The sequence below is a fragment of the Bidens hawaiensis genome, unplaced genomic scaffold, assembly GCF_021521415.1.
Source record: "Bidens hawaiensis isolate Kalapana, Puna unplaced genomic scaffold, B.hawaiensis_p1.1 tig00021688_1, whole genome shotgun sequence".
In the NCBI taxonomy this organism is placed as follows: Eukaryota; Viridiplantae; Streptophyta; class Magnoliopsida; order Asterales; family Asteraceae; genus Bidens; species Bidens hawaiensis.
The window spans coordinates 160,235-187,054 of NW_027493372.1; the positions used below are offsets into that span (position 1 = coordinate 160,235).

The 26,820-nt window shown below is 34.4% G+C and overlaps 1 protein-coding gene and 1 long non-coding RNA gene across 2 annotated transcripts; both read right to left on the reverse strand.

The window, feature by feature from the left end:
- Window positions 1-7,519: 7,519 nt before the first annotated feature.
- On the reverse strand, window positions 7,520-12,081 carry LOC143564007 (cell division protein FtsZ homolog 1, chloroplastic-like). Its single transcript, XM_077051409.1, has 6 exons — window positions 11,726-12,081; window positions 9,517-9,616; window positions 9,208-9,437; window positions 8,387-8,554; window positions 8,064-8,297; window positions 7,520-7,967 (listed from the first exon to the last, which is right to left on the reverse strand). The coding sequence occupies exons 1-6, from the start codon at window positions 11,963-11,965 to the stop codon at window positions 7,713-7,715; spliced, it is 1,227 nt and encodes a 408-aa protein (XP_076907524.1). The 5' UTR covers window positions 11,966-12,081; the 3' UTR covers window positions 7,520-7,712.
- A 12,108-nt stretch (window positions 12,082-24,189) lies between these two features.
- On the reverse strand, window positions 24,190-26,607 carry LOC143564006 (uncharacterized). The gene is made up of 3 exons (XR_013140763.1): window positions 25,768-26,607; window positions 25,539-25,687; window positions 24,190-24,631 (listed from the first exon to the last, which is right to left on the reverse strand). It is a non-coding gene; the product is annotated as an uncharacterized LOC143564006 (long non-coding RNA).
- Window positions 26,608-26,820: the final 213 nt, after the last annotated feature.

Genomic DNA, 26,820 nt, shown 5'->3' on the forward strand with positions numbered 1-26,820 from the left:
AACTTGAATATACAACATATCATTATTAGACGAGCCGTTTCATTATTAAACAACCTCGTCTAACCGCCTGCACATAACTGAAATTGCTAAAATCATTTTAAAAAACAAAACGACACTAACTAGTATTTTCTAAGACCTTGTGCATACTTAAAAACATGTGTATTACTAGTTAAAGTGTTTGAAAGTTTCCGAAGTAGCGCATAAAAATAAATCATTCGCCTATCTTTGGATATAAAAAATGCCATCTTTTAATTCATTCGCCTATCTTTGTATTTTATAACGATGGGTGTAATTTCTCCTTTCGATTGTTTATGTTGTTTTGATCTATAGTGTCTTGCTACTTGATAGTTGTGTCTTCTCAATGAAAAAGTTGTTAAAAAATATATAAAAAGAAAATACTTACTCCTCCTTAAAAGACAATTCTAACAAAATGACAATACATGTAACAGTAATTAACGACATTAACCCCCAATCATGGTTGTAACTACCAATCCCATTGACTAAAGTAAATCCAATTTCGAAAAGGTAAACCTACTTTAGACTATTAACCTCTTAATTTGTTGAATCACATGCCCCTACCAACCTTTTAAATTTTGACTTTGAATGCTTGAAACCACGAGAATTGCGTAAAACCAACCAAGAGAAGAGATCGTATGTTAACTTTTATGACAATATTCTTGAAAAGATTGCAGGAATTAATATGGGTAACTTTTTACAAAGATTAAATATTGATACTCACCTAATACAAGGGAAGTTAATGATATCTAATTTAAGTGATTAAGTTGAGACCCAAAGACTTCAATTTGAAAATGAGAAAGTCTTGGGTTTAATTCTTATATGTTGGTTTCGGCCTGAGAGTGGTCTCCGATACTCCGGGAATGAAGATAAAGAGTGGGTCAGTGGCCAGTTAGTGATCCAAATTAGTCGTTCAGAAAAAAAAACGTAATACAAGAGAAATACATAATACAAAGCTGTGTACAAAACCAAATGAAAAGGTTAAAAATTTATACAAATCCAACTGTTGTCTTCGAGAAGTTTGAGTCTTCGGCTGCAAAACAAACAAAGTAATCTTTAATAGTGGTTGAGTATTCGTGTTCAGTATGGGTCTCGTAATATAGATTATGCGCCTCCTCTAAGACGAACACACCTGTGTCTCTTAGGCTACAATAAATGTAATAGTAAGTGTACTACTGGAGATGTCCACACACCTGAGCTATCACTCGGGTAAACTACGTTTTTAGAATGATAGAAAAAGATGAAATTTTTGATGCGGTAAAGTTTAGAGAATGTTCCTAAGGAACTTGTTAGCGACAAGATTCCTACAGTTTTTCCTCTATTTCTAATGTGTGATATTTTCCCCTTCTTGTTAAATTGAACCTTGATGTTCTTTCCATATTCACACAAAATCGAAACAATAGCTCCATATATGAATTTAAAAGACAAATCACAAGTGTTTATTTTATTTATATGACATGAGTTATATGGACTTGAGAGAAAGCATGAATTTGCTATTTCATTCATAACAAGAACAAAGTTTTACTAGAATCACCCAAGTTCCACGTTTTCCATTCAAACCACTCAAATTCGAACATGGTATTCTATTCATTTTAGCGTCGTTTGGATACGGTTTGTTTGGTTGTGAAACTAACAAAATATAACTCAAACCCACCAAATATTAATTATATTAATAGCAGTAACATAAAACTATTTCTATCCGAAGTTTAATGAAAATCACATTTTCACTAAATTTTCCAACAAAGATTAACATATATGAGAGTCGGGTGTGGCCCTATCACTCTACACGTATAACATACCTATAGATATATGCAAATCTTATCTAAAGGCATAATTCACGTCAAGTGGTAGGTACCATGGTTATTGGAGACATATAGTAATGGGGTTGGCTTCAAAAAAGTAGAATCATATGTTAGTGTACGTATAGGTGAAGCAAAATGATCGAGTTAAGGGTGTAGACCAGTAGCCAGGAATCCTATGGCTATGTTGGTAGTTAATGCGAAACTAATAGAACGAAGGGAACATGCCTCATATTATTCCCATATGAACCTACCTAGGTATAGATATAGTTATGGATTTGTCTCTTTCAACTATATTTTGTGGACACCCTTGTTACCTCATGTTATGTGGATCTCAGGCAGCCATTAATGGCAGACTGGCAGTCATCAATACCCATTAAAATCTAAGGGATGTATGACACTTATATTACAAACCAACCCTACACTGAATCAGTAAACATGTCTCTTTTTAATACTTGTTAACACCTTGTTCAAACTATCTATTAATTACTACCGAAGAACAAAATGTTGAGGGGTATGGTTCATTGAGCATCACTAGTGGTGCTGAGGTGGCACCAATGGTGTCATGGGAATACTACGCCCCCTAACCCCAGACCACTAGTGACGGAGTTCCAATTAACTAGAGCACGTGACTCACTACCCAATCAACTTTTTTCTTTTTTTCCTTTTCTTTGTCATTTCTTTTTGTTATTAAATAATATAAATAATTAGAATGGTGGAGAATGAGGTATAACATAGGTTGAATTGTGAGGTTGAATGATAGAGGAAAAAATGATGTGACGCTGATGATGTGACGAATGATCGAGAATGATGGCGAGTGATTCATAACACATAGCCTTAGAAACACTTAGCAACTTATGATCTAAGCAACTTAATTCATGGAATTCAGGGTTTGTGCATGGGAATTACACACACATGATTGATGAAAATGAAAGAAATCATGATTTGCTGTTCTTCTACTCCATATCTTCATGTATATCTACATGCTATGTTATATATCTGTTGGATACTAATTTTATATGGTTTATAGGATAGGTAATCTACTTTTATAATATCCATGTGACATGTGGATGCATCCCATGGTGATGATAATAATAATAACGTCAATAAAGTTAATGTCACCAGGGTATGTATACTGTACATGATATTGATTTTGAAGAAAAGGGTCAAAGACTCAAAAACAGTTTGAAAGCAAAAGAGCAAATGGGGGCAGAACATGATCATTGTAAGGCCAACCCAAAAAACATGTTTTGGAGGAAAGTTATCCAATAATCATCAGAATGTAACCAAACCAACCCAAAAAGTATAAGGTCCAATCCTCTTGTGTATACATCACAACTAGGCAGCATTATTAGTTTCTTAGCTTTGGCTCATGATTCCATGTAAAAAAGCCATCCTTTTGTGAGTTAAGTTGTTTGAAAATTCAATTTCATCCATTATCATCCACCTTCAAAGACTTGTGGTTGGAAAACTTCCAATACCGCGTATAATTGGTGTAACGGGGGTTGAGTTTGGCCCAGTTTTTACTGTGCTTTTTACAAGAATTCTCGCTTGAGAGGATTGTTGGCATGCATATAGATGCATCATGGCATTATTAAGCAAAAGAACACTGTGATGTATTATGATCCCCTTGTGTCAGCTTCCACAAAAGCAAACACAATAAGACATAACAGCTATTTAAACAGCACACAAAGATATAGCTATTATTATTATCCGGGAAAAAAACTATAGACCCAACAATAATCAGGCCACATCTGCTTGACAAGTTGCTAAAGTCCCTCCACCATTATTTTTGCAGAAAGACATTAAAACACATTATACAACATAAAGGATATTAATAATAGATTTAACGCCTTTTTATCTTATCTTAAACTACCCTCGGGATAAATAACAGTGATCTACTTTTTCAGGCCTAACGACATTCTGGTGGCCTTAGAAATTCGAGTGGCACCTTAACGAATACCATAACATTATGTTGCCTACGTACAATGTGATTTTGATGGTGATTATGTTGATTATGTGAACAATGGTTTTGAGTTTCTTCAATCAATATGCATGTTTTGTGTTAATTATTGGATTGAACGGTTTTATCTTGTGGATATCTTGATCATATATATTATGTTGGAAAACCGTATGGTTTGAGATGTATATTCAAGAATATGTATATGTAGTATATGTATGTACATATGTGTGTGAATGGCGCTTGACTAGGAATCATATATACTTAAGGATTTTTATTTGAAATCTTTAACAGTAACTTGTATATACAAATGTATGCATATGCTTAGAAAGACTATTGCTTTCGTTGTGGAATTCACGTGTCCATAATGATAATCAAAATAACAATTTTGACATTAATTAATCGAAAGTTTCATAAACTCCTAGCTAGTATGACATTTTCAAATTGGAAAATTTCATTTCACTGTTCGTTCATGAAAAGATTTGAGGTGGTTGATATTTTAACTACCTATTAATTAGCTTTATATGAAAATTTGTATAATTAGGTAATCTTAACAATAATTTATTCTATTTTCGTTACACATGCGAACATAATTGTCACATGTTCTCTATGACAAAATTCAAGGCAGTTATTATGTTAATTCTATATTAACTTTTCAAATACCTATATTATTAGGTAATTAACATTGATAGAACCTAACCTATTTTGATTTCACATGTAAACATGATTACATCATATCATATAAAACATATATATTATTATGTTTAGCTAGGTGAAGTGAATTCTAAGTAAATACTTTATATTTATATTTTGATAGCTTTACCAAATCATTTACTTGTTTTACTTCCTTTAATAATTTACTTATTTAATTCTGATTTTTTAATTTAAATGATCTCTGAATTGATTAGAAGATCCTTTCAGTTAACTAGAATCCTTACTTGAACGAAACTAGATCTTGTGGATCATAATGAATATTTGCGATACATCATGTACCTTTGGATCATCGCTATAATATACAAAGACAAACTCTATATATTTGAGATATTTTTCTTTGAAAAATGTCACAATTAATTCTAGCAATGGTTTTATTAGATATCTTACAACTAGAATCACTCTTTTTTCGATCCACTCCCTCCACCAACGTGAACCACAGTTAGATTCAAGCATGCTACACTTTTTAGTTATTGGTAGAAACCAAACATTCTCTTTCTGATTCAGAAAAGAAATCTCATAGATCTATTTTGTCATTTTGAAAGACATAGGAGTGAAACAATAAACCTAATGATATTGGAAGACTCAACGAATTCTTCCAATGTATCATTCCTGGTTTTTATAACATTGTGTCCATAACTCACTCTTTATAGTTAGGACAATAGGTGCAAATGTTTACTATTAGGCTGTTCGTTGTGGTTAGCCATAGAGGCGCCATCCGGCCATTTTACCTATTTTACCCGTTGGAGGGGCGCCAAACGTACGCTTTGATTAACCTTCTGGCACCATGCCCCTTTTTCCCTCTTTCAGTTATCCTGTTGGCGCCCCAAATGGCTCAAAAGGTGGGGCTCACCCCCATTAACAACCAATAACTCTTTTTTTTTTTGAAAAAAAAATCTAGTTGGAGTCTCTAGTTAGCTTATAACGCATTTGTTAAACAACGGACTAGTTAAAACCTATTGTCTACGTGGCAGTGCAATGACGTTGATATGGCTCTTCAACTAGCCTTTGCTAGTTAAACCATAACACACTGTCTAAGAGTACCCACAACAAACTTCAAATTCCAAGGTCTGAATCTATGTGACATTAAGCGGACGAGGGAGTCACAAACCTCAATTTCATGGATGTGGTTTGTAGATGTCTTTGGACTAGTTTTGAGCTACAGACGTCCGTCTAGACTTCATAATGGGGCCTACTCTCTCTCTCTCTCTCTCTGGGTATAGTGATGGAGCCAATAGCGGTGGCGGCCGAGGTGGTAGTGGACGCAGTTAGTGGTGGCCGGTGGGGGGGGGGGGGGGGTTGACTAGTGGTGGTGGAGTCAACTGTGGCGGTGGTGGCTGGTGTGGTGCCTGCGGACGCGGTGGTGGTACTTGTGATGGTGGGCGGCGGTGGTGGTGAAGAAGGGAAGGGAAGGGAACGGAAAGGCACAATAGGGAGCGGATAAATGATTTTTGGGGTGTTTAGAGAGAATGAGATTTTTTGTATAACATATGATTCCATTCATTGACCAACCAAACACAATTTTTATAATTCCCTTACACTGGTCCATTCAACTCCGTCCGTGATTCCTGCATACCAGACACTACATTATATTTTGAGAAGAGCGCTTCTCACAATATTATTACATTAGTTTTGGTACTGTACGTATATTGTGCATATAGCTAGTTAATAGTGGCATGCTTAATAAATGAACTGATTTAGTTTCAAAATCCTGTTTAAACTTTGAATAACACAGAAAACTGTGGTACTTCGGGTTCGGGTTTTTTCGGGTTGGGTTAATCGGGTTTCAAGTATTCTAGATAACAAAACAAAAAACAAAAAAAAATTAAAAAACTACAATGCTAAAATTAAAATAACATAATATTTTTTGCTCGTAAGCAAATAATCAAATAATAAACCAACATAATTTGATAAAACAATCCATAAGGAGTAAAACTAATTCGAACCATAATCATCTTCAATCAGGTGTGATTTAGTTGTTAGATTACGGTTGCTAGTAGTAACAAACGGCAAACATAAATTAACAATAAACAATCGATCTATAATATGTGTAATGACAACAATCGATTAGGACCAGATATAACGCTTGAGGCTAATACTAAGCATAGTATACCTAAAAACATATTTTATTTCAGAACTAAAAGTTTATTCGGGTTATTCGGGTTGACCCGAAACTTATAAACCAAATCCGAGAACCAACCCGGATTATTTCGGTTCGAGTTCGGGTTAGTCTTTTCTCGGGTTTGGGTTTTTCGGGTCGGGTTAGTTCGGGTTCAGGTATGTGTTTTCTTGGGTTTCGGGTAAAAGTGACAGCCCTAGTACTAGTGGTTGGGTCACGGGTGTTTATTGATTCAGTTTTCGAGTTATTTTATTATGTTTATTTAGTATGGAGTTTTTTTTATTTTATTTTGCAACCGAAAATCAAATTGAACCAAAAACTGAATTCAAAGTCGATGCACTTTTTAGTTTCGACCAAATACTTTTCTTTTACCATGATTTGTTATTGAATTAGATTGTGTTAAATAAGATTAGACTAAAATTCTAACTGGATTAAGGTAAATGACAAAATTTAAATAATCATTGTATGTTATTCGAGATATTGCATTCAAACTTTGTGAACTGATAAACGGGTTAACAATATGGAATGGGTTTAATACCAAACCATAAACTGAATTCAGTTAGTTCGGTTTATGTTTAATGGTTTCAAACCAAATACCGAATAGCCTTTGCCAATAATCGAGAATGGTTGGCCCATTTTTAAAACATCAAGTCGAGCCATCACCTCTTTTGACATGAATTTGATTTTAACTATGGTTTTTCAACATGCAAATTGTGACAAACAAACCTAGAAACACAGTCTATTCACCTGCGGCCCGAGTTAACCCATGGCTCTACGAGTTGGCTCGTTTTTCACAGTTAAAATGTTTTTCTTATTTTTTTAATTTCAGATCACAAATTAAATATCATACTGTACAAGAGTTACAATTGATTTAAACAAACTGACAAACGAATTACTTGAATCAACTTGATGGAATGATGGGATTTTAATAGCTCACGTGGCTCGGATACCAGACGACAGCCGTTACCGAGCCTTTAAATTTACAGGTTGCTAAAAGTTTCAACAGTTACTTAAACTACTACACATCCTTGATGCAAGATACTGAAACAATAATAAAAACCAAACAAATAACATTAAAAAACAGGAAAACATAAAACCTTAACATTGTTCAGAAGAAAAGTTTCCTAGACCGAGATGGAGCAGCAGAAGGCATGGCTAACGGTTTTGAAGAAGTCAAAGGTTGTGTTATTTCTTGATTTCTATCAACAAGTTTTGCACCTTTCGGGTCAGCAAGAAGCGATTTCTGAAACGACTGTGCAAATCCCGTTGCAACAATCGTCACATGAATCTCACCATTGTACCTCTCATCCACCACCGCACCGAATATAATATTTGCTGATGGATCTGCCAAACTCGTTACCACCTAACAAATAAAAAAAAACCCGATTCAGATATTTAACAATACATTAAAAAAATCAAGACAGTTGACTTGTTGACCGGTTGACATTCGTATGTGTACCTGAGAGACCCTATTGACTTCTTGAAGGGTTATGTCTTTCCCGCCAGTAATATTATAAACAACTCCAGTAGCCGATTGGATTGATGACCCGATCAAAGGAGCAAGAGTTGCTTGTTCGGCTGCTTCTTCGGCTCGATTTTTGCTAGAAGAAACCCCGACACCAAGCATTGCGGTTCCAGAATCTTTCATGACGGCTTTAACGTCTGCAAAGTCCACATTTACCAGACCCGGGATCTGCATATTGAGAAAACATAATAATATTAAAGTGTGATATATGCATAAACATATATGTGTTAACTAAAAAGGATGCACAAAGAACCTACAGTAATAATATCTGAAATTCCTTGAACTCCTTGACGAAGTACATCGTCAGCAAGAAGAAAAGCATCCTGAAGAGGCGTGTTTTCATCAGCAATATCGAGTAAACGGTCGTTTGGGATGACGATAAGCGTGTCGACATTCTTTTGCAGCTTCTCAATAGCCTCTAAAGCCTGAAAAAGTTTGCAAAGACATAATCATTTGTAGCAATAAAAAAACCAATGCTTAAAATCAAGTAACTTGAGCACGACCCAAACCAATTTACCTAAACGGGTTGGCAGTTTGGAATAATCGTCATAAACAGGGTTCTAAACGACTTAGTGGATTGATCTTATAAAATCATTTGCATTCAAACTTTAAACCGGTTGACGGGTTTAAAAAGGTTTACAAGTCGACATGTTACACTATGAGTCAGGCTATACACACACCATTGACATACTGTGCATATACCATTGACAAGTTACACCTGCTGTACACATTTTTGGCCATATCATATGAGACATATGACCAAATGGCCCTTATAGAAAATGCAAAATTGTCAATAAAGGCCTTTATAATATGGTATACGAGCTGTTATAATGTGACAGCTGACAGGTATGTGGTTTGCAAAAGTTATATGATTTGTATAACATCATACGGTCCATATGATGTGACATTGTAGGAGGTTTTCCTATAGCATTACCCTTATTTATATAGGTAAAACATATCAAACAGGCTAGTAACTACAACCCAAAACCAGAAAATTTCGTGCCGTTCTACACCTTAACTTATACCATCATTAACATGCCATAAAAAAACGCCTAAAGAAACATATACAGCCACCTGCCTGAACTGATCTTTTGCGACCTTCAAAGCTGAATGGGTAGGTCACAACACCAACAGTTAAATACCCTGCTTCTTTCGCTATCTGAGCTACAACAGGAGCAGCACCGGACCCCGTCCCACCACCCATACCCGCTGTTATGAACACAAGATCCGACCCTTTAAGCGCATTCCCAATCGCTTCCTTCGACTCCTCCGCAGCCTGTTCTCCCAAAAGCGGATTCCCACCAGTACCTGCAAATCCACTAACATCAATCTCGACCAGCCATAAAAATTAAATCAACTTAAGAACATAACTCAAATTGAACCAGACCTAATCCACGTGTCAAAAGTTCCCCAATTTGAATCGGATTTTGTGCAACAGATTGCACAAGCGCTTGCGAATCCGTGTTAATTGCGTAAAAATCAACGCCCTGCGGTTAATTGAATCACACATTTGTTTAAAATAATTAAATTTAGTAACATTTCGTGAACAGTTAATATGAATACTAGTTAATCGTAAAATTATCAAAAGACTAACTAGATTTCATTCCATTCAATAGAGTTACAATATATACATATTAACCAAGACGTAGACTAGACACTAAATCCCTAAATACCATAGTTGTCAATAATGAAAAGCGGTCAACAGCCGCAACCTACCTATACGCTATGTCGCCAAGTAGCGATAGCGATGAAATAGTGAGCACTATTTGATGTTTAGCGAGAAGGTATTAGAAAAAAAAAATAAAAACAAGGGGTTTCCTTCACAAAATTAAGTTTTTACGGTGAAACTGGTTGAGTTTGCTGCTGTTTAATCGATTTTAGTGCCTAAAATTTCAGTTTTTGATGTTTTAAAAAATCCCTAATTATCGCTATATCACGCTGTTGAGGTGCTATACATCAGATAGAGGGAAAGTACTGTTTCTATATGAAGTGCGCTATAGCGTGCTATTCTCACTATTAACAACTATGCTAAATACTATATTCCAATAGACAGTCAGAGAAGACACTAAAACATAAGAAGAAACATAAAACATCAATTCAGTAGATTACAATATATAGAAGGAAAATTGGATTTTAATAATCCCAACTTAGTGCAGTTGGCCGATAATAATCCCAACTTTAAAAATAGCTGTCACTGGTCCCAACTTTCACACTATTTGTTTTCACTGGACCTCCGTTAAAAAAAATTTAACGACGTTAAGTTTTTTCCAAATTTCAGATTGATATTTTAGGGCTTTTGATCAGAATGAGAATATGAATCGACTGATGTAAAACTTAACTCGAAATGGTGCTTTAAACAGTTTGATTTTTGTTAATTAAAAGTTTAAACATCGGAATTGAAGCATCCTTTAGTCGTTTGGACCACCGTTTGATGGTAAGTTTTACATCAATCGACTCGTATCCTCATTCCGATCAAAAGCCCTAAAATATCAGCTTGAAATTTGGAAAAAACTTAACGTCATTAAGTTTTTTTTAACAGAGGTCCAATGAAAACAAATAGTGTGAAAGTTGGGATCAGTGACAGCTATTTTCAAAGTTGGGATTATTATCGGCCAACTGCATTAAGTTGGGATTATTAAAATCCAATTTTCCTATATAGAAATATACCAAGCACAAAATCCCTAACTACAATATTCCAATACACACATAGAGCATACACTCACAAATAAAAGAAACATAAAACATCAATTCAATAGATTTAGAATACATAGAGATAAACCAGGCATGTAGAGTAAACACTAAATCCCTAAATACTATAATCCAATACGCAGTCAAGGCAACACTCAAAAATAAAAGAAAGTTAACATCAATTCAATAGATTTCCAATATACAGAGACAGAGATAAATCAGGCACGTAGACTCAACACTAAGGGGGTGTTTGGGATTCCTTTTTTTAGCTCCTTATAGCTTATAACTTATGGGTTATAAGTTATAAGGTGTTTGAGAGTTAGGTTTTGTGAGTGTATAAGGTATAAGTTGCAACTTTGTAACTTATACCTTATGCCTTAAATAAGATATTAAGAGGTAAAATAAGAAATCCCAAATACCCCCTAAATCTCTAAACACTATATTCCAATGCGCAGTTACACTGAAAAATACGCAATTCAATAGATTTACAATATATAGAGATAAACTGAGACAATGACCTAGGGCTGGAAATTGGGTACATGTTTAAGACACGATAAGTCCTGCTAATAAAAAATGTGAGGTATGTGATCTTTTTATTTTCTTAAATAATTGAATTTAGTAGGCTAGATTCTATCATATAATAAAGTAGTTAAACGAGTCATTATCAACCTGTTAAGACACGAATTGCCAACCGACCCGACACTAAAACCCTAAACTATATACCAATAACCGACAGCAGTCAGCATGCACACTCAAAAATAAAGATAAAAATAAATAAAACCATAAAAGATGAGATAAACAGGGCCAGTGACTCGACACCAAAACCCTAAATACTATATTCCAATACTAAGTAAACAGATTTTTATGTAAAAACAGAGAATTGTGAGCAAATGGATAAAGCTACAAACCTGCAAGCCGCTACCAATCATGCGGTTAACAGCATTGTTACCGCCGCCACCGACACCGACAACCTTAATCTTAGCGGACTCCAAGGAGGAGAAACTACAACATACAGCGGAACGGCGGTGTCGGCGAGTCCTAGGTGTGTCGGAGGTTTTAATTTTAAGGAAGAAAGGTGAAAGCGAACAGCCGGTGGAAGAAGATGAGGTTACCGTGGTGAAATGAAGGAGGTGGTTGTGTGTGGCCATAATAATAATCAATGTATGTGAGTGTGTGTGGAGATTGTGAAGGATGATGGTATGGCTGCCTCTCTTGAGGATGAAGACACTAACTAGCTAGGGCTTTGGTGTTTTACTTTTTGTTTTTTCTTTGCCTTGGTTTGGTTGGGTTTCTTATCATGTTTGTTTTATCAAAGTTGTAACTAACTAGTAAATTGAGTTTGTTCATATGTGGAAAAATAAATAAACAAAATGAAAGTTAAGGTTTTCCATTTTGTTTGATGGTTTATTTGTTTATGTGAAGTGGAAATCCCATAGAATAATTCTTATTGGTTTACTTTGATTTCGACTTGATTATGCTCACAATGATGATTATAATATAGACGAGGGAACATAAAAGTCTATTTGTACGAGGTTATAGAATTGACGATAGAATCAAATGAATGAAGTAATTAGATGAAGAAATGAATGAAATAGACCATTATCGTTTCAGCTAATGTTTGGTTAGTATGTTGGAACGAAATGATACACTAATTTGTGTTGTTTGGGTGGTGGTGATAGGTGGCGTTGATGGTGGTTGGCGGATGGTGAAGGTGATGTAGGATGTAATAAGAGAGGATGAAAAAAGGGAGAGTGGATGGACATAATTTGGTAGTTAAGTGGGTGTCGGTTAATGAAATTGCATTTTTAATTTAATATTCTAGAATTAGGTTATTGACCCGTGTACGACACAGGTGAAAATATAGAAATTTTGAAGTATACACATATACAATTTGAAAGGAAAACATATTTTTGAATATGCTTTTTGAGATGGCAATATAATTTATAATTGCAATTCATATTCATATGGAAACAAAGCTATTAAAAACATAAATTTACGAAAAAGTAAGTTTTATAGTACGATGCTTACAAATATAACTGAAAACTTAAAAACATAAAGTTCATAAAATATTAAAAGTTTTCTTATAAAACATATATGTTGTTTTGTTTGTAGCTATACCTTGTTGTCTAAAATAAGCATTTTAACACCGTATTTACTCTTCACTCTTGATCCAGCTACATACAGTTGACCATGTGTAAAAACCAGGTCTCTCAAGTATATCTCAATCTTGTGGGAGACTGGCTTTTACTTTTGTTAATGGTAATTGCAAAACAAACTATAACGTGAAACTGTCTTCTGTTTAACTTGTTCTTCTTGATCTCTCAATCTTCACTAAGGGTTATTGGAGCAAGCAAAGTATACTCTGGTACTATAACTTGCTCGAGATTGAACTTTGCTTGGAGAAATACTTAGAATAAATCCACTTACTTCTCACATGAAAACTTTAGATCCTCATTTATTTTATCTTTGCTCGACCCACCAAGCTTGCTTGTAAACTTGGTTTATGCTCAGACAATCTAGTGTTTGCTTGTGTGAAAACTGTACTCGATAGAATAACAACATTGCTTGACGAAGTGTAGCTTGCTCGAAGCTTGACACTTAGAAAACTTCAAGAAAATAACCTTACTCGCATAATATAATTTGCTCGGGATAGTGAAAACTTTGCTCGAAGTGCCTGAATTTGCTCAAGTTCCAAACTTAGCTATTATTGAGGAGGTGATGTGCGAAACGGTCTATTAAAAACCTTAACCTAACCTAGACACTCTAGTTTTAAATTTATAAATCTAGACTATCCTAATGCTAGACCACTAAACAGGCAAGTGTACCTATCAAATGTAGTAAAGACTAATGAAGTTCGGATATCGAACCCAAAGAACACTAGCGACACCTAAACTAGACTCTGACTAATAACTTAAATAAATAGATATAATTGTTTTGTGTTTTTTTAATTATTAAATATAAACTAAATAATACTTAAACTAAAACAGACACGAACAAATCGAACTAGAACTCAAATAGGGGAAACAACTACCAAGGCAAGGAATCTTACTAGTCAACTCGTAAACTCTCGGTAATGGATTAATGATTGGTACCGTATTCTAAAAATATGAAATTTAAGGAATAACTAAAGTAAGCTAGATCACCTCCCGGTCACACCAACAATACCTAAGAACCCTAAATATCATGTAAGCTCAACGGTTAATGGTTTGGATCACCTCCCGGTCTCACCTTACCTAACTATGCTAAGGTACCCAAAGATTAAATCACCTCACGGTCTCTCTAATCATAAAACACCCTAAGGCGTAAAGGAGTATCTTCATTGAATTCAGTTATAATTCGGATCTGTAACAATCTAAAGGAATCTAGGGTAACTCACTCCTTTGCAATCACTACCCAAACACACAATAGACCAAAACAGACGACACTTAATTACCTCCCAGTCACACTAATGGCAGAATATAAGGTATCCCTAATCTCTCAATTACCGTTCCTATGGTATAAGTCGACTATAAACCATAAACTAGTTATAAACATGCAGTAAGTAACCTAATATGCATCCATACATGAAAGACATTCACAAAGACGCATATGGAACAAAAACTGATAATAAATTAATACCAAATACGCATATGCATCACAACCAAATAAAATAAAAACTTTACCAAAACATGAACCAATCAATAATAATCCAAGACCAATAATAAAACAAGTTTAAAAAGTATTCATCCAAACCCAGGCAGTATAAAAGTTTAGCCAATCATAATAATCATCGATGTAACAAAGATATAACAAATAATACGGTTGATCGAAAATAAAATAAAAATAATTGAGCTACTAGCCTGTGAGCTTAAATTATTGAGCTGTATGCCTGTTTGGTTAAATTAATTCACCTGTCTGGTTGCCTGCTTGACATCTCCATCTGGTAGTTCTTGAACTCTGTACCATTATCACTCCTGATGTACTTAACCTTTCGCCCAACAATATTTTCAACCTTGGCAATCAAGTTAATTACCAACTGAACTGTCTCATCTTTTGCCTTCAGAAAGTATACCCAAGAGTATCGAGAGTAATCATCGGTTACTACCAAGAAGTATGACGTTCCACCTAGACTCTTTACATTCACGGGACCAAAGAGATCCATGTGAAGTAGGTCTAGGGTACTGACGATTGAGTTAACCTTCTTGGAGTGATGAGGTTTCTTGTGTTGCTTTCCCTTCTTGCACGACAAGCATTGATCTTCAAAGTTAAAATTCTTCAAGGGAACACCAAGCACCAGCCCATTCTTGACAATGTAATTCATTTTGCGAAGATGTATATGCCCCATTCTTCGATGCCATAACTCTGACTCAGACTCAGTTGCTTTTGACAGAAGACATGATTCTTCGGTTGTCATCTCAGTTGACCTCATATCCATTACATACGTGTTCTTTTCTCTTGAAGCTCTCATCACCACCCATGCCTCTGGTATCTTGAAACCAGGATAAAGGACGATTGACTCGTTTTTAGTAAAATGTACCGTGTATTCTTTGTCACAGATCTGAGACACACTCAACAGGTTATGCTTCAACTCTTCTACAAAATTTACCTTCTCTAACTTCATTTTTCCATTTGTTATCGTTCCTATTCCACTAATTCTACCTCCACTCTCTCCAGCAAAACTAACTCTTCCCCCTTGAACAGATTTCCAGTCACGTAACAAATTCTTGTTACCAGTCATGTGCCGGGAACAGCCACCATCAACAACCCATAGATTGTTTACAGCACGGTTCGACTGTTCCTGCACAATTAAAGAAAAGGATTAAAATCTGGGGACCCAAGACCTACTGGTCTTGGGTTGATTAAATCTGTTGAACGGCATCCAGTACTTTGGTTGTCCAAAGTCAGTTTGAGGATGATTTCTGTAAGTTTTGAAAGGAAACCTTCTCGAGGATTGACTATGAGGCCTTCCAAACCTTAGTGAATTGACTGAATTATAATTTTTGTTAACCGGGGAAAAATGAGACTGATTTCTTTGAAATCTTGGATTAGTCCATTGTCTGAAATTTGGTGAGTTAGCATTCTTACCAGTATAATAATTACTATTCATTTTATTCTTAGTTTTTAGAGGCCTCATACCTCTAAATTTTCTCTGGTTTAGAGGACAATCAGCAATTAGGTGTCCTACTTGATTGCATCTGAAACAACTTCTGTTTTCAACTTTCGTTTGAACAGTTGTTGCAGATGTCGAGGTTGTATTACTACCCGTTTGTCTAACATATGGTGGGACAAACGGATTTAGGGAAGAATTCTTTTCATTTGGCTTATATTCCTCCCCACGTTTCAGTAACACTACCTCTTCTTTTATCTCACTCGATTCGGATGACTTGTCCGAATTTGATGAGACTGAGCTAGGAACAGAAATCTCAACATTAGAAATTGGCTTACTCGTTTCGCTCTTACTAGCTTCAGGTTCTTTAGTCGAAATTTTGACTGGAACTGTCTGACTAATCTCAACATCAGGAGATTTCTGATTACTAGGATTATAAGTATAGTTATTGTTATACGGTGGTGGAACTTAAGAAAATCCAATTCCCCCTTTGTTAACTGGGGAACGTTGAACACTTATGATGTGATCAAGCATTGCTGAAGAATTTCTAAATTGTTCAATTTTTCTGTTTAGTTCCACCACTTTTACCTGGTAATATCTGTTTATCTTTTTCAGCAATTAGTTTGGTTTTTTCTTCTAACACTTCATAACTAAGATCAATTACTTGTATTTTATCAGCTAGACTGGCTTTAAGACTTCTGATATCCTTTTCACTAGCTTTTATTTTTACCGAGTAACTGTTTTCTCTAGTTTTAGTGTAGTGATGATCTTCTTTTAACGTTTTAAATTGTGCATCCAAACTAATAAACTGATCAGTTACTGTTTTCAATTGTTCAGATAGATTTTCACATTGTATACAATGAGGTTCAGAACTTACCTCAGAGAGCTGATCGTTCACTTCTGCCATATATGCTTGATTTTCTCCCGTCTCCCTCTCACTTCCTCCCGTTTCGATGTTTACCAAGTTAGCCTGTTCGAACACTTCCTCAACTTGTATATTCCAGTTGTATCCACCATTCTGTCTAGATACCATAGCCCTATTTTCACTACCTTTCCCATTCTGTTGTGCAGGCCTGTTCTGACTTCGTTCGACTCTCTCATTTGTACATTCCTTAGCAAAGTAACCATTCTGTTGACAGTTGTAACATCGAACCTTTGATTTATCAAACCCTGGTCTTTCTCCAACGAACTTTCTACCCGTTTTCTTCATGAATCTCTTTACCCTTCTTACTATCATAGCCATCTGCCACTGCAGGTCCATCTCTTCCAAATCATCAGCATCAATCTGATCATAGTATTCATCCAAAGTTGCAGGGTCGACTATTTTACCTTTGATGTAGTTCTCATAAGATGCAATAAAGGATGCATAGAGAGCAAACTGTTGTTCAGCTGATTTAACACTCATGGGCATCTGTGAGTAGTTGTAGCTCGGAACATTTGACGAGAAATTTCCAATTGTGGCTTGAGGTTTTGAAGGATTACTACCTCCAACTATGAAACATACATCGCCATCCATATTGAGAATCACATGACCATCTCGAGTTGAGGTTGAGTTTGATTCTCCCTTTGAGTAGTAGGCAGAGGATTCTGATTTTGAACTTGAGCTTGGAGTGACTTTCGCACCATACATTCCCAGATCCTGAACCTGATCAGTTGGTGTCTCCTTCCGAACCATGTTAAGTTCAAAATTTCGTAACTTATTGACTGTTGTTTCCAAATCAATATTGGCAAAGTCTTTATCCTCACTCATCAAAACCGTGTACATTTCCCATTTCGGTGGAAGAGCATCAAGAAGTTTCTCCACTATCTCTTCTTCTTTGTATTCAATGGAGTAATTACTAAGTTCGGTCATCAGGTGATAATATCTTGTGATGATATCGTCAAGTGATTCATTTTTCAAATACTTGAATACAGAGAATTGGGTTTTTAGTAGCTTTGTCTTGGAAGCACGTATCCCCACATTTCCTTCATATCGATTTTCTAGTGCTTCCCATAGCTCTCTAGCAGTTTTGTACTTCTTGAAGGTATGAAGAATCTCTTGTGGAAGAGCCATTGTTATTGCTGCATGAGCTTTACTCTCTGCCTCATACATTTTCTTTTCCTCCTCTTCCATCTTACTGTACTTCTTAATTTGATCACGACCTTCAAACAAGGATGTTGGTGGAATGTATCCATCTTGAATGCAAACCCACATCTTAGCATCTTGATACTTCACGTACTGTTCAAACCGATCTTTCCATGCAACGAAATCGGTACCCTTAAGCATTTTTGGAGCCTTAGTAGCTGAACCGGCTTCAACCTCCATTTTTACCAGTTCTGTAATGTTTATTGAAGTCATAGTTGAAAGAAACACGACTCGAAATAACAAGAAAGTATTTAATATTTAAACAGTGACCAGACAGCGAAGTTGTGACAACTTCGCTTGTTAACTTTGCCTGATCCTAACTACGCTTGTACTCAACTTCGCTTATACTCAACTTCGCTTGATAACTTAGCTTAAAACTCCTAACTTCGCTGCTTACAACTTCGCCTGCTCTTAACTTCGCCTTCTCTATAACTTCGCTTAAACCCTACAAACAGTGACGGAAACTTCGCCTGATGAACACAAGGTTTTTGCATGTTTTAATTGGACGTATTGTGAGGTATGCGAGGGCGTAATGGGTTATATTTGATGGTGGGAGATGGGTAAGACACAAAAACTAGGTATTTCAACGTAAACTCGTTCCGCGAATAGTCAAACGGAACGATCTTAACACCCGTGTGATAATCCCGAACCACACAATCACGAGCAAACACTCTGATACCAATTGTAGGTTCCCAGCCGGATCTACACAGGAGTATCTCGTAACACGAGGGTGCGAAATCCCCACGTAATACGATACGAGCGTAAGATATATAATACGTTGAGACGATACACAAACACGCGTTACAATACTAATAAACACGTTGTGTTGCAACACTTCAACACATGATATCACCAATCACAAAAACACGTTCTGGAAAAACTTAAACAAAACAAGCCGAAGCTGAGGTTATATAATCCTCGACAACTTCACCTAACATGTTAGGCGAAGTTGTCTTAACTTCGCTTGTCTACAAGTTCGCTTACATCAGGCGAACTTGTGTGACACCATATCTAAAACCAAAACAACCAATCTAACACGATTACAGATACATACAAAACACTAGATACTGAACTACTGACATTATGCACCAACAAGAGATTTTAGGGTTTTATGGAGGTTTAAGGAGTATTTATACTCTCTTAAGCCCATGGACCTAAGGCCCATCACCATCCCTTATTCCATTCTTTTATTAATCAAGCCCACACTCTATTATTTTATATAACTTAATTAAATATTAACACACTTTTAAACAAACACATTTCCTTTTATTTATTATCAAAAATAGGATTTTACATACTGTAACAAATCGGGTTTTTCGTTTAACTTATTAATGTCTAATACTTGACCCGCTTTTGTTTCCGGGTAATTTTAATCAATAAGGTATTTAAATTATTATATTATATTATATCTTTTCTTTTATATTTATTATATTATTTAAATATATAATCTATTATTATTCTTATAACATTGATTTATAAGCAAAATACCCCCCTAAACTCTAGTTTAAACCCTTTATGTCTCCATACTTAAAGTACATGGACCTAAATGCAAAATCTGCCAATCCTATTATCCGAACCCTTAACCTAAACCCGTATCCATGTTCATACCCGTATACCTGTATCCATTTTCTTTTATTAAAGCTTTATTCTCGTCCTAATAGTGAAATTGATGTGTGCTTATGATTCCTCTTGCCTATTTCGGCCTCACCGACGATGTGAATTAGGAAATCAAAATCTAATTGATACATATTAGTTTTTTTAACCAAACCATATTTAATAGGTTATCGATATATGTTTAGGACTCATAATAATCTAATTATTCTTGTCTGCACATCCCTATATCTCTCGAATCAAACCCCCATGGTTAATTGCATTATCGTAGAATGCTTGCACTGGTTTTGATTTACGCTACTGCCAAACCTATCTCGTTCCACTTAACCATCATCTGATCATCTTCTCAGGTAATTGGAATATGTAATTTGATCGTCTTGATCAGTTCTACCTTAGCCCTAACATTAATTAAATAAACAATTAACGGGTGGATCGATAGTAATTGTTAGTGTTTATTTGGGTTATGGATGAACTGGGTACTGGTTTCTCTTTTATTATCTGAGTTAGGCACCAGCGCAGATGGCTGGTGCATGTATTTTAAACATGGTGTGCCGGCTGGGGCGTGGAGCCAATAAATTGGATTTGCTATGTTTTAGTTATTAAAAAACCAATATAATTAATATTAAATATAAATTAAACATTATTTTATTAAACCGACACTTTTAATTCACGTTTTCTCGTCATTGAGTGTCTTCACAAACTCGTCATATATATATACATACACACACACACACACACTAGTGAAAGAGCCCGCGCTTTGTGGCGGGTTCGTGTGAGGGTGCTTGCGATGAGGTATGAATTACTTGATATATCCATAAGACCTGTTAGATTGGTTCAATTCAAGAACCAGATTAGTTATATATATTTGTTTGTTATTTAGTATATAACCTAATATTGATGATACATTAACTAAAATAAATATAATAAACTTTGTTTGTAGTAAAACTAATTGAAAGATTTATTATGCACACGTTGTGATAGAGCACTTCAAATTTATTACAAGTTTGAATAATTTTTCAAATACAAATATAAAAGCATGATAACATCTCGATCGACCTGTAAACAATACAACATAAGTAGCTCCTATTGAAACTATGCATATACTTATTGCTGAGTTTGAACCTGTTCCACATAATTAAAAGCAGTATGAAGAAAGGGCCACCTATAACTCACTGCAAACCATGGGCTAAGAAGAAAGCATACTTCGACTTCCTCTAACTCACTACCAACCAGTGGCTTCAAACCTTCTACTGCAGGTACCGAGGTAATCGACATTAGCCTCACTAAATACTTCCCATAATATTTTGTTTAATAATAACAAATATTGGGAATACTTGCAGACCGCTTACCTTCCGCTAAAGACACTTTTGCAGCCATCACATTGTTGAGTCTAAAGAAACTTTAAGGCCAAAAAGAAACAAAAAGGTAAATGCCACGTCACTTACCTTTTGCTCATTTCAAAGCATTTTCCGGTTTTGCAAAAGTCTCCATTTTCAATCACGAAGGCCTGCTTATGGGCTTATGGCTATAGCATATATAAACAAAAACGGTTAGTTATAAGATGTAACAGAAAAGTTGATATTTGGTCAGTTATAACATGAATTTATACATATACAAAGCAGTGGTAACAATACCTGAATACATATATAAGATAAATTGACATTAAAACTACTACTTTAAGAGTAGCATGCTGAATCTGAAGTGCATTTACCAAAAACAATGCATTAAACATGAACACTTTTTAAAAGTGTAACGAATGAATTAGTCATACATAGATACAAAATGCCAAATCAAATCGTCACGCACGATTACAAAGACAGACAATATTCAACAAAAGGTTTCACTCTCTAGAGAATAATACCAGATAGATAAGACAACCGATATAGTAAAATTTGAAATCGTTTTAAAGGAATCTATAAATGTTATCTACAAAACCAAATTGAATTGAACATAAAGTTGAACGAACACCTGGTATGCAATAGTGCAGAACTCCAATGTCTTCTTTCTCCTAATGGAATTTATAGGGTTCTCTTGACTGTGCTTTCATCTGGGGAAATATCCGATTATGGAAAATTGGGAATCGATGCTAAAATTGGTGGCAAAGTCGGCTTCTCTTTGCATCAGGACATTATCAACTTACTTCGTGAATACCTTCAACCACAAAATTAAAGAGTTAAAAAACCAAAAGAACCAATTAAAATAATATTTAAAGAGTTGAATCATATCTACTACCTTTGTGTTTTTACTATGCCATGTTAACGATAACACGAACTGATTTCCAAAATCTGCTACAAAAATTATTGAATCAGAGAGAGGAAACAGAGTGATTAGTGGTTTAATTACTGAAGTGAGAGTAGGAATCGAAGTAATAATTGGCACTGGTTTATCATTGTGACACATGATCATTGTTACTTGAATTGCATCAATCATCGTTGTGATTTTTGTTTTATAGGTATAGTTATGTTTGTAGAAGGCATTTGAGAGAGCAGTGGTGGAATTCCATTTTATGCCGTCGGCAAGGGTTGATTAGGTACTATAACTGTGGTTTAATTTAATTGATGGCATATTGATTGCAATTGAAGGTAGCAAGCCAGAGATAAATCAAGGGTGGGTTGCAATAAACCGGAGTGAATTGATGTTCGCCTAAAACTGAAGTTTGAAGTTGCTGGCGGTGAAACCTAATAAAAACTACGGCGTCTCAAGAGAGAGAGAGGGTAAGGTAGGTGAAAGGTTGCATGCATCTATTATAATATATATATATATATATATATATATATATAGGGGAGAGTTATTTAAAAAAAAGAGTTTTCGTAGGAATAAATCATTGTCATTGGATCATGCTAATCAATGGTTGAGATTTAAAATTACCAATAACCGACATAGTTTCCTAGAATTCTTTCATCATCATTTGTAACGCCAAATGTCAAAATTTCGTTGGTTCTTACCATTCCTAAGAAACTCCTTATTCTTATTTGAACTCTTTTCTATATAATATATATATATATATATATACATATATATATATATATTAACGAAAATATAAAAAACGTATTTAAAACATATTAGATATATTTTTATCATTTCACTTCGTTAACGATTCAAATTATTTAATGTATTTATATACTTATATCATATTTACTCAAATATTATATCTGAATTTATATTTAATCAAATCATTTTATTTAATTGGTATATTTAATTATTTATTTAAGAGGTTTTTACATATATCTCTTTATTAAGATGTCTTATAACATTTAAACTTAAATTACATATATCCCCTCTTTTATAAAATTACACAATATGGCAGGGATACCCTTTTAATCTTTCCAAAGAATATACACAGCGTTATTCTCACCAAACATAAGTTATATTTGGTGAGAATAAAGCTGTGTATATTCTTTGGAAAGATTAAAAGGGTATCCCTGCCATATTGTGTAAACCTAATCCGAATTTGTTTCTCATCATCCATTCAATTAAATATGAAACTGTATGAGTTTTCGTAATCCTTAGAAATGGGTTTTTAGTTCAATGAAGATTTATTTATTTTTTTTCATATTTGGATTTGGGGTTAACATTCGTACTCAGATGTGTTGAAAAATCCAATTTACTACAAGGGAAAAGTAAAATGTTCTATAAGAGTTCATGGACCAGACAACCACAATCACTTTCCGATGAGGCCGTCATGACGAAAACCAAAAGACGAAGACAAATAGACGGCTAGTTGTTTCCATGTCTCTGGCAGCAGCGGCGGATGAAGTGCAGGGATGGGATTACATGATTTCTTGTGATGATGGCGGGACGAGACTGAAGAAGCTGACAGCGACGATGGTCGCGCATTGGGTTTTGCCTCCAAGCTCGATGTTTTCCGGCGAAGCTAAAGACACCTGATTCCGGATAACTCAGACACAATCGATGATAGGTTGGTGTTAATTGAGCGGGCGTGATAATGATGGCAGACAAAGAGGTGTGCTCATCTCCGGCAAAAAGATTATCCCTCCGTCGTAATCTGCAAATGTAGAGATAGTTAAATTTGTAAATTTTAATAAAGAGAAAGGGCAGAATTGTCATTGTACAGTTAAATTTGAATAAAATAAAAAAATGGGTAAATTTGATATTTTTAGCTTTTAGAGAGGGTATATATGTAATTTATGTTTTAGGGTTGTATATATATATATATGTAATAAATGAAGTTAAGAGTAGGATATATGTAAATTCCCCTTTATTTAAATACTAGCTTATATACCCGTGTGCCACACGGGTTGAAAAACCTTTTTTTAAACATATTAATAATATGATGTATGAAATTTTAAAAATCAAATTAACATATAACGAAGTAACTTAAATGATAAAGTTTGGACACATATAGCTTCTAGTTTCCATTTGCTATTGTGTCAACATCATGTTAAATTTGGAACCGTGTTTCCATTTGTAGAGCTGTCTCCGAAGATTTTAAAGTGGTTTCAAATGGTGAAATGGGTCAAAGAATTCTAGTTAAAGGCTAAAGAATGAAATTTTACTTTCAAATCTGATAACAGTAAAATCATTCTGTTAATAGTACATTTGTCAACGAAATCTATTTGAAAATTGAAAGTCAAAGAATAATATTTGTATTGACTTATGTAAATAAAGTCAACTTAAAGCCACTAGCACGATTCAAATATTTCCAATTACCATAAAAAGAGATGTATGTAGGTCACATGCCATTTATTCACATAACTTCCACCATTTTTTCCATGGTAATAAGAATCAAATTCAAAAATCACTAAATATCTCAATCAACATGCATTCAAACCCATAACACAAACATCACTATTACATGTCACCAAATCATGAAATTCATTTAATTACCCCATCGATGTTTACTTGGGCATCGTGGAGCTTCTTTATGTCATTTGTAGTCACTTTAGTTCATTCCAAACTTTGTGACTTCAAGTTCTTCAACTTTGTTAAATGCTGCAATCATGTACTTGATACCCTAGAATTCGAAACGTTCTGCAATTTCAAATTGACCCATGTTTTAGAGTTCATACTTCATATGCATGTATTTTATTAACTAAAGAATAATAAGGGCAATTTGCATTTACAGAGATACAATTTTAACCGTTTTTCATGATTGAATAAGAACCGATTCTAGCAAATTACAACTGAATGTCGCAATGGCCAGTTTAACTGTGTAGGGATGTGCACAAAACTGAAATAACTGAAATCAAGAAAAACCTACGGTTTGATTTATGTTTTCTAAAAAACAGAATTTCATTTCCGGTTTTGCACTTTCGCTATAACAAAAAAACCGTAAAAATGAATCAAACCAAGATAACCGAACCAACAGAACCTTAACCAAAAAACAATTTTAAGAAGTGTTACAAAATCGGTAAATTGTGTAGCCCGAAAATATTAGGTACAAATGTGCAATAAATAATAGATTATTAATTAACAAAAATATTCAGGATCAAAGATTTGGTCCCAAATTCATTATTTGTTGTAAATTTTTTTTCCCTGCCAAGAAACCACAATTTTTAAAAACCAAAATCACAAATTTAGCCCAAAACCAATCTAAACTGGCCCACACAAATCCCTACAACCGGGAGATTATCTTTATGTGACATCTTATTTGCCATTTTAGTTCATATGTATATGCAACAAATGACATGTAACCAGATGATTTAATCAAAATATAAATATAAGAAACCCTTTATTAAACCCATATATAAGTTATGTTTCTTGCAAATGTAGGTTTCAATGTGGCAGCTGGTATGGCATCTACAGGTGCCGCATTAACAACTTACACGCTTAAACTCGGTTAAAACAAAGTTCGTTGCTCAAATGGTAATTAAAATAAAGTTCTTATTCTGTTTCTTGCAGTAAAATATATATATATTGTAAAGTGAAGAAAAGTTACCAGAAATAAATTCTAGAGACTTATGAGTAAGGTGGTAGTTCTGTAAAAGATTCGAAAGCACCAAAGATAGAATATATTTAATATTCTTCACAGCAGCATCAGTTGATCCCCCACCAATTCCAGGAACCTTGGGTTTTTAAAATCTACATCTAAACCAGCAGATACAAATTAGTATTAACAACTCATCTAATTCTCAAGAAACTTATTAAGAGATATAAATGTAGCATACTGTGTAAATACTTCATTCTAGTATCCGTTATCTTTGCTAAAAACATATCTAAATGAGTCAACCCAGTCACACCTGCATAATCACGAATTCGAATATATTTAAACGTCATCATTTAAGTTCTAAGGAGTCCAAAAGAGCTTACTATTTATATAAATATAATAATGTTTATTTAATATAATAAATATATATTGGATAATAATAGTATTATTATTTATTATAAATATTAATGATAAAATAACTAAAAGCTAAATATTAATGTTCATGTTTGTCCGTTTATTAAGTAAACGAACATAAACAAACTTTATGTCGAACGGTTCCAAATAGTTCACTGAACGTTCGGTTAGTTTACATACCTACTCTCCATATAAAATTAAACAAATATTACAATTCCAGGATTGTCTCTGATCTAGTTATAAAATATATCACCTTTTAAGTCCCAAAAAAAAAACAAACTAAACATTAACATGGACCATATAATTTTTAGTTAAGTTAATGATAAAAAATTTTCTTACCCAACCATCAAACTCCCGAATTCCCGAATAGCCCTTCACATTATTATTATGCAACTCTTTGTAAATATTTAGGAAGTATAATTAGGAGCCATGAAAACTTATCATTTTCTTTGATTATTTTATTTTCCATTCTCTTGGTCATGTGCTTATGTTGCTTGTTCCTTTCGAGCATGTAAGTGGGTCTAACCACCCTGAAATGAAAATAAGCAACATATGAGATGATTTCTAAATACATATAAATATGCATATTAACTTGTATCAGTAGCAGTTGAGTCAAGACGTTTCTGCATTGGCTGTTTTGTCAAATGGTTGCTAAAAAATGAACATCTGTTTTGTCAAATGGAAGAAGCCTACAATGTTCAAGATAAGCATAACATATCTTTGTTTTGGTGCTTAAACCTTAATGCAAAATTGCTACCTATAAAAAAATCCCAAAAAGGATCAATTTTTTGATAGCATGAATAAGCATTTAGTATGAAAGACTTTTAAGATGTCTTTTATTGACATACCTAAATTGCATTTAGCCATATTCTTGTTGTTT

Coding starts and splice junctions, on each gene's coding strand:
- LOC143564007 (XM_077051409.1), bottom strand. CDS start 11,965: ATGGCCACACACAACCACCTCCTTCATTTCACCACGGTAACCTCATCT. Junction 8,298..8,386: donor GAATTTCAGATATTATTACT/GTAGGTTCTTTG, acceptor CTCAATATGCAG/ATCCCGGGTCTGGTAAATGT. Junction 7,968..8,063: donor AAGTCAATAGGGTCTCTCAG/GTACACATACGA, acceptor TTTATTTGTTAG/GTGGTAACGAGTTTGGCAGA.